At 31.3% G+C, this 17,988-nt stretch overlaps 1 protein-coding gene across 1 annotated transcript; it reads left to right on the forward strand.

Annotated features, from left to right (window-relative positions):
* Nucleotides 1-209: 209 nt before the first annotated feature.
* LOC117112896 (runt-related transcription factor 3-like) lies at nucleotides 210-15,338 on the forward strand. The gene is made up of 4 exons (XM_033256108.1): nucleotides 210-1,092; nucleotides 3,335-3,439; nucleotides 7,794-7,964; nucleotides 14,358-15,338. The coding sequence occupies exons 1-4, from the start codon at nucleotides 624-626 to the stop codon at nucleotides 15,173-15,175; spliced, it is 1,563 nt and encodes a 520-aa protein (XP_033111999.1). The 5' UTR covers nucleotides 210-623; the 3' UTR covers nucleotides 15,176-15,338.
* Nucleotides 15,339-17,988: the final 2,650 nt, after the last annotated feature.

Below are 17,988 nucleotides of genomic sequence, written 5' to 3' on the forward strand. Positions count from 1 at the left end.
TTCTTTACTCAGAAAATCACAGGAACACGACGCGAAAGTATCAACTGCTTTCACACTGTTTTGTTTTGACACGGTGTTCTTGCTTAGTTCCGGTGGCTTATCAGTTTAGTCACCAAAGTAGCCCAGCCCACTAAGCGATCTGATTGGTCGATAACGCCCCTGTGTGGGTGGATCCCACCGAACGAAGTTCGTTGACGTTCTGCCGATGATTCATCGCATTTTCTTATAACACAGAGTCAATCATTTGTGTGAAAAGTAAATTCACAATCGAAGTTCCTCACTCCAGCCACGTATAAAGAATTACCTTGAAGTTGGATCAGGGCCGGTGAATAATTTTATAGTTTATTGTCGTCAGTTTGATTTTTGTTCAGTTATCGTCAACAGTGTTTTGTAATCGTCCAGTAGAACAACTTCAAGATCATTTTTTTCGATACTTAATTACTACCCAATACTACCTCCTTTGGACTATCAAAGAAAAACACACCGTGTTTGAAGTTAATAGTATTTATCCAGTCATTCAACGAAACATTGCGGTTTTGGTTGTTCAGTCCATGCGCGCCTGAGGTGTCGGTTAACAATTATACAACGGACGGTTAAAATCGCAGTGGTCGTGTTTAGTCACTATGCTAGAGAGTATTAGTGCGTCTGGAAACGTGTCTTTGAAGCAAACCTACCCGATGCATTTGGATCGTCCTCGCCATAATATGTCGGCTTATGAAAACGACCATATAGCAGATATCAAACACAACTCTACTTCAAAAAACAACCACAAAATGACTGGAAAACAATCACCGTTCAAAGGCGGCGAGAGGAGTATTGTGGAAGCTTTTGCGGAATATCCCGGTGAACTTGTAAGGACTGAGAGTCCCAACTTTGTGTGCAGTGTTTTGCCATCACATTGGAGGTGCAATAAAAGCCTACCAGTTGCTTTCAAAGTTGTATCTCTTGGACCGATTCCGGACGGAACACCAGTTACAATAGCTGCTGGCAATGATGAAAATTACTGTGCCGAGCTTCGTAACTTCACAGCCGTTATGAAGAATCAAGTAGCGAGGTTTAACGATCTGCGGTTTGTGGGCAGATCGGGGCGAGGTTAGTAATTATATTTTGGTAATTATGGTTAAAGCTCAATTAAACTATGGTTTTTAAAACTTAACTCTAATTATGGAATCCTAATAGGGTGGAATCAAACTATATTTTACTAAATGGTTGTCTAAAGTGGGTTAGTATGGTTATTCAATTTAGGCTACTTTCATTTCCTGCGTTCGTTTATTTCTTTTTCCACCGGAAAAATTACAATGCTTAACGCTTATCTATTTTGCTTTATACATGGTGAATAAGCTTTTAAATTTCCGGTGCATATGATAATCGCATAATTCCTTATTGTTGAGCAATCTTCCTATAATTAATTGTTTATAAAAACATTAATTAACAATCAATATTTAATACCACGCATGGTTAAATTTATTAGTTTCACGTCTATTCTAAATCTCATGTTTTCAGCATGGCTGTGTATTGATGGCGATAAGCACATGCTAGTGATAAAGTCATGTAACGCCGATGGGGGATTTTCCGCGAAAACGAAACAATTCGCGCTTCGCGATTATTGAATTTAGGTCGTGTCTGCAATCCACGTGCATTCCTGACATATCTAATTCTGTTATACTAGTATTTTGTATTTATTTTCTGGTTTATCAAACATTTTTCTACCGTTGTGTTATTATCTTTATGTACATTGAAATGGAAGCAATGAAGCGATAAGCCAACACGTCTCTGGTTGGTTTATCGGGTCGGATATTGAACTTAGAAGCATGTGACCTATTTGGCTGTGATGGCCAATCAGGGAGTACGTACTATACTCGATCGTGCTTCCGCTACATAGAGTGCTGTGAAATTACGTAGGCTTTGTTCATAAGACATATTATTGAAAGACCAAACTTATTAATTTTAGTTATACCGGACAATGACGCAACTTTACAATGTAAATCCAGCTAGTGCAGGAAATGATGTATTACCTAAAGGATTGTGGGGGCGTATTTTATATTTGCACTTTTATCATGCTTTTATTAAAATATTGTCCTTCATAAATATACATGATTTAATAAATCACTAGTGCGATATATCCGGAAAAACCATTTATAAAAATCTAGGAGAAGATAAAAATGTTAGCCATAATTCTATGTTTTTTTTTTCCTTTTCAAGAATCCTTTTTATGATCTACATATTTTTTTAACATCTGTAAAACTTCTGGAATATAAATTAATTTAAATACAAAAACGGATGTGACCATAAGTTATATCAATAATTTACGGTGAGGCATGAATAATTACTTTAAATTTGCATTAAATGTTGTTGGAACATATTGTTCGTAATTTTAAATGTAAAATAATAATTTTAAAAATATTAAAATTTGTTAATTTCTATCAGGCCTCTTTTAATTCATGATGAACCAATAATCAACAATATATTGGTGATGTAGAAAAGTCCACAATAATACGTTTATTCAAAGTACAATTGTCTGGTTAATTGCTTTATAAATGGTTTTCAACTGGATGTAGAAACAGGGCCAAGGACGTGACTAGGTGGAAGACGACCTTGTACATTGTTTGGCCTCACGTTCAGCGAATCATTAAGTCAGGTTTCTTGAAAAGAAGTATTGCGCATGCGATGTATACACATCATACATTATAAATATGTATTTTCCAAGAGGGTATTGTAGTATATCATTATTTGAATTGAAAAAAAAAAAAAACAGACCAAACTTGAATCAAGGAGATATTTTTGCATTTCGCAACCAGTGAATGATAAAATTTGTTACTGTCTCTTATACACATCTAGATGTGTATAAGAGACAGATGCTAGAGAGTATTAGTAAAACAAAATGAGCATTAGACTTGATGCTGGCTAAAGACAACAAACAGTGTGGGAAAGCCACTCCAAACCAAACACAACACATACTGTATCCTAAGAAACCTTTGGTAAACCACAGAATCTATAATAAGGCCAATTTAATAAATTAAATAATTTATTTTGCCCACCAACTTTTTGGTCATTAACATATCAATATTAACAGTAGTTTATTATCTCCTAGCAGCAACTGCATATTGGTCTGAAGTCTTTTGTTTTTTATTAGGACAATCATTTAATTTATACATGTAATTTTATATATTATGTTACTATATTCGAGCCCTATCTATATGTCAGTTAATATTGTTATGTTGATATGCAGCAAATCTAATTAATTATTATATATACTTAAATAATACATATATAAAAATATACATATTATATAATTATATATTTATAGATATTCAATATCTTTGTACCATTCTAGGCAAAAGTTTTACACTGTCTATCATCATAAACACGAACCCACCTCAAGTTGCTACGTATAATAGAGCCATCAAGGTTACAGTTGATGGACCCCGTGAACCAAGACGTAAGAATATTTTTGTTTTCTTAATTGAAACTTATTTTTCATGTAATACATATGAAACTTATGAATATTGCTTATATTTGTATAATTATGGTATTTTTTTATGTACTATTTTAATGATAAAATTTTTGTCATAATTCAAATATAGTAGAATCCCTATTAAGGGGACATCTTCGGGACCAAAAGAGTGTCCCCTTCATACTGTAGGGATGTCCTCTGAATAGGGGTTGACCATAGTGTTAAAAGATATACTTTCCCTTTGTTTGTGCCCGAAAAAGTGTCCCCTTAATAGGGGTGTCCCCTTCATAGGGGTGTCCCAAAGGAACGGGTTCTACTGTAATCGTAAGTTATTAATAACAAATTAAATGTTTATTAATAATGTAATTATGATAATAATTTCTTAATTATTATTACAGCTCTACAAGTAATGTACATTTAACTTTTTAACACCTTAAAATCATTACTTGTTAAAAATACAATTCATATTCATTATAGGAACTTTGACCTTTGACACAACTTTGTTAAGGAATGTATCCTGGCTCCCAGTAGCCTATTTAGTTATGGTAAAACATTTTAGGAATTATTCCTGGAAAATACACTGAAATTGCAAATGAATTTGTTGAAGTCTTGAATTCCACTCACTTGCATTTTAAATATTAATGACAAAGGAAAACTTTTTTTTTCTGCTAATTTTTAATTCCGAGAAATCCTTGACAACTTTACTGAATTCCCAGTAGTATGTTAAAGATATGAACTACCAACTAATATGAAAATGACTGTATAATAAAGCAGTTTTAAAGCCAGGCTCCAGAGAAAAAAAAATTGATTTATATGTTGTACAACTGAGTTTTTTAAGACACAAAAAGGCAGTTTGACAAAAAACAAAACTTAAACAGTTGAAGATACAGGTTTTTGAATATTTAAAATTGGGAGCGAAAAAGGTGGTTACGCCACTTTTCCCCAGTTTTTAAGTATTCAAAAATCCTGATCTCATTAACCGTTTCCAAGTGTTTTCGTCAAGCACCCTTTTTGTGTCTTAAAAATATTAATTGTACAACATATCAAAAAGTGTTTTCCTCAGAAGCATGCTTTAAAATATCATAATCTCAAATTTAACCTAGGTTAGTGATGTCACCTCCTATTAATTGAATCTTTTTAACATTTTTGTCAAGGTTTTTAAATAATTGACTTTGTGTTCATGATAGATTTTTACATACTTTTTGAAATCAGTGACTTTAAATTACTCTTCCCAAAAATCATTTCATCAAACGTTAATAATTAAAAGATAATGATTACAGTAATGGGGATGGTGGTTGTGATTGATGATGATGGTGGTGGTGGTGGTGATGGTTGGGATTGATAGTGATGGTTATGATGAATGGTATTGGTGGTGATAATGATGGTTGTGATGATGGGATGTGAACCTATGGATGATGGTAAGTTGCCCACCTTCTAATCCAAGGGTCATTGGTTCAAATTCTGCCAAATCTCAAAGATATCTTTCTAAAGCTCAATTACCTACATGCAAGCATCCGAATCATTGTTTCCATTCTTAATGGTGAGTCAGATTAAAATAATAGAGTATATAGTCCTATATTTTTAAATAAATAAAATAATAATGAAACTGACAATATTACTAAAAATAATAAATATACACTTGTATTATACTAGACAGATATTTCCGCTAAGTCTAAGAGCATCTTTCAATTATATTTTAAAAATAATATACTGTCTGGCATATAAGACGACTGGTGAAGGTCATTGACTTCAGATGGCTACTCATAAAAAACACTCCTTAAATACCAATGACTTGATGGAGCAAAAATTGATTGGTCACAGTTAAAGGGGCAGTTTACACTTCACTGACCAACTATAAAGTAAACACAATTCCCCTTTAAGTTTTAATTTGAGGTTAGTATTTATTACTCAGTCGGAAATACCTACAACAATAATCACAGCAACAATTTTTTTTTTTTTATTTCGGAGTGAAATTTTACTTTTGCAGGTGCACGATGGATACCCTTTAAAAAGAATGATAATTTTGGGATATTTGGGACCACAGAAAAAGGGGCCCTCATTAATCAAGAAACAGGGTTTAGTTTTAATTTGACCTACTGTAGTACGTCTATATGATATTGTTGCTTGTTGTGTAGTAAAAATAATACAATTATTTGTAATGGAATTGATTGACATAGTAACAAATAATATGATAATACATAAACCAAATTGAATTTTTATTGCTTAACAATTAATGCTATGAAATTTATTATCTGATTGAAACCACACAAATGCAAACTAACTTTTGAATTGCTTATTTTATATAGTTTTGAGAGAGTTATTGATTTTAATTTTAAATTGAGTAAAAAGATGTCTTCAAATTTTACAAACATTATAGTAGCATTTCTGAAAATGTCTTTAGTAATGTCATATTTAGGATAAGCTTACACTTCCCTTGCAAATTGATAACTTTTACCCTTGCAAATTGATAACTTTTATCCATCAAAATTGACAATGTAACTTTAAAATTTGTTTTTCCTGTGGAATTTTTAGACAGTACAGTTTTTCAACAAGGATCATATTATTATCATACACTTATATTTACATTCAAAAAAGCACAAACCTGTTCTGGTTCATTTCATGGATAAAGTTTTAAAGTACAAGCAAATATATTTTACAAGACTTAACTAGTATTTTAAAATATTAGAGTTTGAGTAATAGATTTATGAAGATGATTTAAGCTAGAGTGAACAATGATTCTTTGTCGGTTATGCTAAGTCTGACTTTCGAATACATTTGTTCGTTCCTTTGATGGGATTTCCGTGGTTAGACGTGTGTCTATAGTCACTCCAACAAAAGGTAGTTTGGCTACCTTATTCAGCTTTTATAATCTTTGACATATGCAGTAGCATTGTGTAAAGAAACTACCCTACAGTGAAAAAATATAGGTGGTTATGAATTCTGGTTAATTTGGTTGCATCATACCATAACATATGTTTATGATTGGAGAGCGAGGATGCAGGGAAGGTGTAACAAATCTTGCTAATCTACATAATTTGTATTCTAAAATGCAATCTGTAGTAGGGCTTAATGTAAATTATTGATGATATATTAGCTTAGTTTATTCACAAGTCCAGAGGGGAAGCTAGTTATCAGCTGACTGTCTCATGAGCGAACCAATTTGCGACTTCCTACACGCTTGCGTATGACTCTGTTGCATGTGCTAAAGATAAGGAAGTTATTCGAAACCACTTGACTACAATTTTACTTACTATCCACACAGATTTTCTTCTCGGAGTTTTCCCTTTCAATTTACTACAAAATGAAACCGACTACTTAGATTGTTTCTATCTATAACTTAATATAAATTTTTTTGCTACTTATGGAATTTATAAATATGTTGATGTTTCTGATTCTAATATTAAATTGTTAAAATTGAATTACAATTTTAAATGTTCAGTTGTTTTACATTTGTCAGTACCTAATTAACAGATCCATGAGGACGGGATCACATTAAAGCTGAGTTTTTATTGCTACCATTGATCATTTTTGTGCTGTTAATAATTTTAATCTCTACTCCAAGTTTCCCCTGCCTAAGACTTTAATAATTTGTTACTTCATGTGCCTCATTGTTTTAATTGTACAATAATATAATAATGTAACATAGATATCATAGATGAAATAAAAACTTTTGTTAAATTTAAATTTATAATAGTCTGTTTTGATTCTTGTAATTTGTATACAATTCATTAACAAGAACACTTTTGTTGTGTTGCTTTTCATTTATTTTGAAAATTTTAATTACAATGCATCCTTTTTTTAATTTATAGTATCCATCAATTAGTATTAAACCACAAGGTTTGGATATTTGGACTTTTGCCAGGACAAATTTGAAGGGTACCGGATAAATATTTGCAAAAACAAAATTAAATAGGTGCAGGATATTAGATTTAGCAGGTATATTTTGGGACAGATATAGTACACAATTTTGGAAGATGTGGGCCCAGGAGAGAGGCTACATTAGGGTATTATTGAATAAGTGTTTTTGTTCCTACATGGATGTATGAAGCTCTTATACTGTGTTTGGCCTCACAATTAAGAAAAATAAATAAACTTCAACCTTTTAATTTTTTTTTGAAATTTGGACAATGATAATATGGAAAAAATTAATTTAAAAAATATATTTAAATAATTAAATAAATAATATTAAGAATAATTAATGAAAAATACAAAAAATATTAAGGTTTTGATTGACGATCAAGATTGACATATTTAACTGTTTACATGTTTTGTTTTATTGTATTTGTGAAAACTCAGACTTATCTGTTTAGAGATTTATTTTGAAATCTTATAATTTTAGGGCCTCGACAGAAGGTTCCGGATGATGTACGCATGCATTCACCTCACCACATGAACCCCCACAGCGGCATGATGTACCAAGACGAAATACCCGACATCCAGAGGAAGGGTATTCACCAACCCCTCAGCTCCCTACCCACCACAAGTAACATGATGAATCATTCCCCCCATGGTAAGTTAAATATACAAGTATTTATTTACATTTTCATTAAACATTAGGCCTAATAAAAAAAATTGTTAGTTTATCTTCTTGCGCGCATGTCTTCTATTGGTTTTTAAATTAAAAAAAAAAATTGAATAGTTAGTAGATATTGTTTGTATTATATCAATCATGTTTTACTTTGAATATCAATACACCAGCAAACAACGCAAGGGTGATATTTGGCTTTAGCAAAAAAAAAAAAAAATTTTTTTAAACGCCTCCCTCCCTCATTACTTTTCCAGCTTAGATAGAGTAATAAAACTAGTAATATTTTTTCTAGGGCCTTAAACATCATTTTGTCACATTTATATGCCTCTTCCTTGAATTCATCAATTTTGTACAACAATAAACAATGTTTATTTTTTTTTTATTTGGCCCTATTGCTTTGAATAAATTGAGCCAGTCTGATAATAAATAAAATGAGAGGTTTTTTTTGGCGTGAAGCATAATGATTGATTTACAAAGAGGTTTCATTAAGAGATTAGCCTAAAAAACACTATGGACTGCAATTATTCTGCAATAAGTGCATTGCAGTGTGCATGTAAGCTGTTTCTCAATAATGTTGGTACCAATTATATAAACATGTCAGCCTATTTTAAGCTTATGTGTGAAACCAAGGTATCAAATATATATACATACACATAATAATCTAATTAGTATAATTGATAAGATATACATAATTTATATAATATTCTTATTGTATCGTATTCAATTTGTTGATATGTATAACAAGGGAAGTAATTTATTGTGAAATAGTGCAGAGATGTTTTTAATTAACAAATTTATTATATGAAGGGGGGTTTGTTGCAATATGTATTATATTCCGTTTGTGGAAAGAAGCCAGACATCGTGTCACAAGCTATACTATTCCAAGCAAACAGGAAAAATGATAGACATATCTTGATAAAGACAAACTTAACAGACACCGATGACAATCTCGAAAAATTGTAACATAAAGCAGCTGTTCAATTATTTTAACATGTTTTCTGTTATTAATAAAAAAAAAAAAAGCGAAATTACTAAGTATCTAAAACATAACTTTCAACTAGTAACGTACTAGTGAAACTATTGTATTGTATATTCAGTTGTAATAAGCTTTCATTACATGTTGATCAAATTCAAGATTTTGCTATTTTCTTCTAAAAAAGAAACTTTCTATTTTATAATTTTTATAAGTTAATTTATTTAACAGAGAGAACAAACAGATATAGGCTATGCTAAAACAATCTTGATAGCGGAGTTTTGAAATGCCGAGTTGCGAAACGTGCTGAAATTTCAAAAATGTCTGGGATTTCGAAATGTTGGGACCCCAAAAATATGTTTTCCCAATATTGCAACAAACATTACTATCACCACAGATCGTTCAGTTGGCATGTTGTTTACTAAGTAGAGTTGTTGTTATGTTAAATGGTAGAGCATTTGAGACCTTGATTGTCCATTTTAATCTGCAGTATAGGGACGCCGTTGTATTAAAGGCTTTTAAGCAGACTTAATATTTTCAAACTGCAGCTCAAACTTAAATCTTTGCAATGTAATTCACACTAGAATTGCCATTTTAAAATGGGTCACTATATTACAATGAATGATAACCTACTTTTGAATATGTAAGACATGTATATTAATAATATTATTAATTAATAATTAGTAATAATTAATTAATAATTAATATATTTCTTAGCTAGATGTGAACTTCCATTTTTGAGCATTCCTGTCAGGTTTTTAGCTGTTATTTTTTAGTGTTTAGATATATTTTGATGAAGGTTTATTTCATGTGTTTACTGTATGCTGTACTTTTTAATGTTTTTGACAAACTATATAATTAAAAGAGAAATTCACCTTTAATAATGATAGTAAAATTGATAAGGCCCAATAAAAAAAATTGTTAGTTTATCACCCTCACGCGCATGTCTCTTATGGCACTGAAAAAAAAAAATTGAAAAAAAAATTTTTTTGAAAAAAAAAAATTTGGGGGGGGGGGCTTTTTTTTAAAAATTATTTTATTTATTAATTTTTTTCATTTATTTTATTAAATAGTTAGTAGATATTGTTTGCTTTATCTAAATCATGTTTTACTTTGAATATCAATGCACCAGCAAACAACCCAAGGGTGATATTTGGCTTTAGCAAAACAAAAAAAAACCTCCCTCCCTCATCACTTTTCCTGCCCAGATAGGGTGATAAACTAATAATATTTTTTATAGGGCCTAATAGCAAAAATCGCTATAATAATTTGCTAATTATGATAATTTTTTTATGAGGAAGGCCCATTCGACAAAGCCATTAATTAATTATGTTAATTATTACTCTCCAAGAGAGCTCTCAAAACGATAAAAATGATAATAAAGGCCCCAAACTGTATTATTTCTTATAATAATTTAGAAAATTTAATATACCACCTTCTAGAATGCCAGTTTAAAAACTGTAATATCTCGTTTTTCAAACTACTAGAGCTGCGCCAATTGTAGGAGAAAAAAAACGTATTTGTTTTTAGTTCTATTTGGTTTGCTTCCAGTTAATAATGATAATGAAAAATGATTTGTTTTTACTTTTATTTGGTTCGCTTCCAGTTAATAATAATAATGAAAAATGAAAGATTCATCGTGCATTATTCTCCTCTGGAAAGGTTTGATGAAGTGAGGCACACTTTCTTACAATTTGATTGGAAGCTTATAGATATCTGTTTCTTTTATTTGAAGAACAGTCAGATTGAAGTTGACGCAATAAACATTCAAGTGTGCCTAACTTCATCATGCGCTAAATTCCATTGGACGAATAATTGCAATGATGACTCTTTCTTTTTTCCAGACCATTCAGACACCCCAAGTCGTTCTTCTTCGGTCAGTGAATATGAAAATAATGAAAGCATTTATTCCTACCGACCACCTTCGGTCTTGTCACATCATACGTATAATGACCAAGAACAACTCACTAGTAGCTCGCGCGTGTACGGTAACCAGCAACGGAATGTCCATGTAGATTGTGAGGAAGCAAATCTGGAACTGTTAACAATGCGTAGACGATATATAGAACAAGAACACGAGGCAGTAATGGCGTTAAATAATGCCGAGATGGAATTGATTGAGATTAAAAAGAAGTTTTTATTAATGAAAATGAATCGTTTGAAAAACAATAGTGATTATGTGGCTATGTAACCATGTAGGCCATCTCAAGTGACCACTAAGGCAAACTGTACTCAAGTGACCTGTTAGCTGAACTCAACGCCAGTATCTGAATGATTGATTTTTTTGGTTAATGAAAAAAAATCAAAACAAATAAATTTTGTAATATTAGTGATTATTTTTTTATTGTTGTAGTAATTTTATATATAAATAGCATGTTATCATAAATTATTTTTATTTGTAAAAAAAAAATTGATTTAATACATAGGCCGATATTATATATAATTCCTAGATTTACCTTTAAAATTATGTGAAAATTATATAGATTACAGTATTAGTAACCGTATTATATTGAATTATATTTTCGTTAATGTTATTTAAATAAATTATTGTAACGAGTGACACTTTGTAATTGAAGGTAAAATATACACCTGTCTCTTATACACATCTAGATGTGTATAAGAGACAGCCTCTTCCTTGAATTCATCAATTTTGTAATGACTGCCTACTCAATAATCAAAATGTCCACCTAAACAGGATAAGTTACACGTAGAATGCGTCTTTTCTAGTGCCATTCTAATAATCATAATCTTCAACCAGAAGTTTAAAAGCTCCGTTATTAAATGTTATTTTGTAGTCTAAATCAACAATCAATCATTCAGTTATGTATTATTCCTTGGTTTTGGCATTTGTAGTTAATATTCTTGTAATGTGCTGAAAGAGTTACCGACTAAAACAATGTGTCAAAAGACATGTGTCTTTGGTTAGTGCAAGGCATCAACTAGACTAAATGGGGAAAGTTGGGGTGGGGTGGGTGTATATCTTTCTGATCTTAAACTTTTTTGAGTGCACCAATCATTGGCAATTTTTTTTTATAGTGATAAGATATCCTATGCTAGAGCTGCCAACAATGATTAACTTTTAAATGTGTAATTTAAAGTTCTGTATAACAGCCAGGGAGCTGGCTAGATTGGCTCCACCACTGTTTTGAATAAAAGGAAATTATATATTCTAATTGTACTAATTTTATTACTATGAAACTTACCTTGTATGTTTCATTAATTAAAATTGAAGTTTTTACGTAAAAATGCAAAACTATACAAACTGTACATGTATCTATTCCATTTTCATAAATAAAGTAGGCATAGAAAGTAATATTTATGAAATAATAATATTTAATTAGGATTTTTTCATTTTTTATTGCGCTTTATAATTCTACCTTATTATTATTATTATTGTTATTGTTATTATTATTATTATTAAAATTATTATTATTAAAATTATTATTATTGTCAACATCATCACATTATTAATGAATAAGAACTTGCAGTGTTTCTTTAATAAACTGTGATCTGTGTATCCCATCATAGTGTTTTTGTTGGATTTTAGGATTTTATTTTTTCGATTGCGAAATTGTATAGTTTCTTGGAAAACGACAGGATGTTTATACTATATGTTCCAGGAGAGAGAGGCAGAGAGAGCGAGCCCTAGCTGAGCTTAAGTGGAAAGTTCACTTCAGGGCATCTGGCCATGTGAGCAAACAGTTGCCAAGGTCGGCCTAGCAGGATGACATCAGTCACAATTCAAACATACAATTCATCACTTTTCTTACACTACAAATCATGTTTGTTTAATTCCCTACAATCAAAACAACTCTATTTTCATTCAATAAGCCTTCGTTTAAAACCTTTGATAAAAAGACAGGAAATAAAAAATGAAACTATTTCTGTGTTAGTATTAGGCAAAAATGTTGAACTGACAGAGGAAATTGGTTTTTTATATTCTTCATAATACTAATGAATGATAATTTCCAACGGAACTACATCAGCATTTTAGTTTTGAAACTTTATTTGGTATTTATACAGGAAACAAATTACCATACCCAACAATTTGTATACGCCTATGTTATTAAAACTCACAGGAATACTAGACAGAATAGTGCCTGTAGGCAATACAGATCAAACAATATTAAACTGTATATAAGGATGATAGTTTTTCTGTAAATGTTTTGTACCCATCTGGATTCGAATCCAAGACTCCTGATTAGCATTTGTTCACACTGCCACCTCTGTTATGATGAGGCTAGTTACTGTAACTTATAATTCTTCACATTTTCCCTTTTATCTCCCAAAATATTTGCAGAATATATTCCAACACATGATGGTCACATTATGGTCACATGATATTATAGTAAGTCCTGTAAAATATTTTTATATCATGTGATTTTTCAATTACTGTAATATCTGCATTATGCTACATCCTTTTAAACAAAGTTTGACAAAATTATTAAATTGCCAAAAATAGTGACTTTTTTTATCACATGCTTAAGAGGTCAAGAGAATTAATATCTGAAGTTAAAAAGATCAAATAATCACCATCACATGGTGCTAATATTAGCTGTACAATTGGGAAAAACTATCATAAATTGTCTTAATTATCATTGGTAAGACTCTATTTTTAGAATGTTGCCATTTATATTGTAACTTCACTTCCCTTTTTGACCACAAAATGATTTTACATGCTCACATAATATTAATTCACAACTCCAGAAAAAAACTCACTGAAATGACAAGATTTGTTTTAACCTACAGTAAAACCTGTATTAAATGGACACCCTCAGGAACAAAAAAGTGTCCCCTAATATAGGGTGTCCCGAAGAAGGGGTTCTACTGTATGACTATTAATAAACATCTAATGCAACGATCCAGAAACTTAAAATTCTTTCTTAAAACACACTTCAGGGGTTGTGTGAGGAAATGTATTTACTGTAGCTGCCTAATGATTGTTGTCTATATTACTGCAACGAGAGTTTCGTCTGTTGGCAGGCAGCCATCATTGTTAAGTTAAATAGGATACCATGGTGTGTAATGTAATGGTGACTCATTGTCATCCGTATTGCTTATATAATAACCTATAATTTATTTTAATTGTTTGCACATGTTAATCCAAAACTATGGACCGGTAGACAAAATTCCTCAAAACTGAATTATGTTCTAGCTAGTTAATAGGAATTTGTTGTAATGTCTTATTAATACATTATGTTCAAGTTTAACTGTTTGTTCTGTAGTATAGTATTGTTATTTCTTTTGAATTATAACATTTTATCTGAATTTCACATTTTCGTAAAGAATTGTTTAAGCAATGTAATGTTTTCAGTTGAGAAAAAGTTTCTTGACTTTCTATCTAAGAATATTTTTTATGTATATAATATAGTAAAAACAATGTTTATAATTTTGTTTCATAGATGGTACACAAGTAGCTATGCCTTCTAAAGCAACGTCATGGACAAGCCCGTACTACTCTGGAAGTTTCTTCACGCCTGGCGTCCAATCATCTTCTCTGCATACTCCTGCCAGGACAGCGTCCGAAACGCCAATATCTATGACAGCTGAACACGAGGCCGCGCAACAATTGACCCAGTTGAACCCAATGGCTAGTAACACTTTCACTACGCTGACACCTTACGGTAAACATGATTCACGCTACCCGGTGCAGCGGCAAAGTATTGGAGCGGTTAACGACGTTCGCTTTGCATATCCAAGTGCTTCAACGCCATTCACTTCAAATCCCCTCTCAAGTAGCATGGATACAAAACCCTTTTTCTCACCATCATCTTCATTTCCTCTCCCCTCGCCTGGAGATCTGTTCAGTACCCCAACAACGCCAGTAACGCTTACGTCATCACCATTTTTCCCGACATCGCCAACGTATCTATATCCACACCTGTATATGACATCGCCAACAGCTCACACTCCTTCAGCGCCTTTCTACGATGGTTCGTCGCATCTGCAGATGTTGCCAACGTCAAACGACAAACATGAATCAAAGTCAACGATCAAAGAGGAGGCAGACATTTTAATGAGACAAGATCACATGATACCTTTTGATGACATCACACGGCGAATGGACATGCCGATGAGCAATCACCTTGGGATACCAGGAAACGACGATCATCTACGAGTGATTAGCCATTTGCCAGCTGTAACGTCTTCCGGCCACACACTCCCTCCAAGCGATGATCGCAAAGAGGACGTCTGGAGACCGTACTATTCTAAAATATAGGCAATCAATCATTAAATAATCTACCTATCGTATACATATTTTTTTATTTAAAATGTAAAAAGGAAACAAGTATAACGCAATCTGAAATAATATGAATGATGAAGTACTTCACATTTGAGCAAATGTAAGCTTGGAATATTTGATGATGTCTGAAAAAAAAAAACCTCAAAAATTCAATCGAAAACAAATTATTCTCTTGTTATAAAGTGAAACTAATTATTCAATTAAATAGTAAAGTAAGCAATTTGAATAATATTGTTTATTGTTTGTTTGGTCAACACATACAGTGTAAATTTAAACAAATGTATGTATAGAAAACAAGAATTATTGCGGACAACATTGTTACATCATCATGTAGCCCCTTGACAGTGTATGCTTTCCATACTCTAATGTGATACAAAAAACTGTTTGCTTGAAATAAAAGAACCCAATTTTAAATTTATTTTTAAATACAAAATTGGATATTTTTTGTCATGTTTGAATATATATTATGTTTTTGTTTGTCATGTATAGATCATTTTGTTTTTACTTTTATGTGCCAATGTTTTTGTGCCAAAATATAACATTCCATCTGTTTTTTGACACCCTTTGCCTGGACAATGATTGTTGTAGATTTATTTTTGATCTGAATAGATTAATTCAAAACCTAATAGTTATTTCATATGTTATCTAATTTATTCATTATATTTAAGGTATCAAATTTTATGTAAATTAGAAATTGAATGATTGCATGTAATGGAAAAGTACTGATATGATTTTATAAGGGACATTGTCATGTTAATAATGAGTTTACAATATCAGCGTTTCCAATCATTGGAAAGTGTATTCAAGATTTTTAAAACAGGATAGGGGTCGCAGGGGGAGAGACGAAAATGAAAATTCACTCCCCACCACAAAATGAGTTGAGTTGGTTGGACCTTCCCAAAAGAAAGGGAACTGAATTTTAGTGGAAATGTGTTTCATAAATTGTTATATGGTGACTGTGTTAAATTCATGCTTTATGTGGTGTTCAAAAAATATATTTGTGCTAAAAACATAATATGGGTTGTCTTGGTAGCCACTGTTTTTTTCCAAGTTTCATTAGCACACATTTTCATAGTAATATTTCCACTTTTAGGTAACGCTCAGCTAGCAACTAGCTTTTTAAACTGAAATATGGTGGCAACATTATCACATTTTTGGTCACTGATGCAACAAGACTCATTTGTGGTGGTAGAAGTAATAATTTTGTCAGTTACGACAGGGTATACTCATCCCAGTTATCTGTCTCCGGAACCTGTCACCGAATTGTACCATAGAGGGTGACATTCTAGGAGATAATAAGAACAAGCCAGTAAGTGTCTTATAGATTTTATGAAGGAATGTTTTAGTAATTAATAATTTTAATTATATTTAAATATTTACACTATTTGTACTTATAATATTGTATTCTGTTAAGTTTTAAAACTTCTTGTAGATTTCGTAGGATGATAAAACAAGTCTAAGTTGCAATGAAAATAAAGTACTTAGATTAGAAAGAAAGCCTGCTATTCGTTAGTGTTATTTAATTAAAGCTAACAAGTTCAGAAATAATAGGTATCTGCTTAATACCATGGCGCTAATAATTATTGTTTACAAATATTAATATTAATAATTGATTCAAGATGTATTTGTGGTTTCTCAACTTTGTTCCCCGTCTTTCTTGAAGAGGTTGTGCATATATTTTGCATATAGAGTGATTTTCAAATAAAATGCAGATTTGATAAGAATAACTTGTGTTTATGTATATATCTGTTGCTTACAGAGGAAATTACTTTTTTTAAGAGAATTAATTATAATATTATCATTAAATATATAATGTCTGTGTTTTCATCTAAAAAATCCTTCAAAAATTCAACTTAATAGATTCATTCCTATTGGAAATCTAAAAAGTATAGTAATGTTAATTACAACACAACCAAAATTTTATACAGACTACATTTTCGATTATGTAGTTTTATGTTGACTTTATATCATGAGACTTCTGTTTAGTTTGTAATGTTAGGTCAGATAGAGTTCAGTATTCTAAATATGATGAAGAATACAGTGCATGTTGCAAACATCTACCTGATTAAACCAGTACCTCCTTGATTAAACAAATCATGTTTACATAGCAACATAACAGTTTCAAAATGAGTCCAACACATTCAATATGAAATACAATAATTAAAAAAAATATGCCAACTTAAAATATATATATATATTATTTTTTTAAGGAGGGCTTTAAAATGTTTTCCCTGGGATTAATAAGTTATTAAATTAGGGAAAGAGGCAAACTACAGTACTTTAAAATCGGCCTATCTGGACAGGAAAATTCCGTCGATATAGCCGAACTTCGACTTCGACTTCAAATTCGAATTAAACAAACAATTTACACAGTAATACATAGGAAAGAATTGGGACTTTTTAAAAAATTCGACTGACGCGAATTTTCGACTTAAACAGAGTCGACTTTGGCGGACTCGACTGTATTTGTAGTGGGAAGAACAACACAAGATTTTGAACTCTGACACTAGGGTTGATGGTCATAACCACATAACAAACTATTATATTTGTTTGTTTACTTTATATCATTGGACTTCCATTCAGATTGAAATGATAGTTCACATAAAGTTCACTATGCCAATATAATTTTAAAAAGGACAAAGTGAACAACTACTTAATTGATTCAACAAATTGTATTTATTTAGCAATACAATTTTAACAGTGTTGAATAAATGCACTTGATCGAATAGTAAAATGTATGTCTAAAATTTAAGACTTTATGAATCCAACACATTTTATATAAGACTTGC

The sequence above is a fragment of the Anneissia japonica genome, unplaced genomic scaffold, assembly GCF_011630105.1.
Source record: "Anneissia japonica isolate Jap-2015-1 unplaced genomic scaffold, ASM1163010v1 scaffold287713_len945575_cov184, whole genome shotgun sequence".
Taxonomy (NCBI): Eukaryota; Metazoa; Echinodermata; class Crinoidea; order Comatulida; family Comatulidae; genus Anneissia; species Anneissia japonica.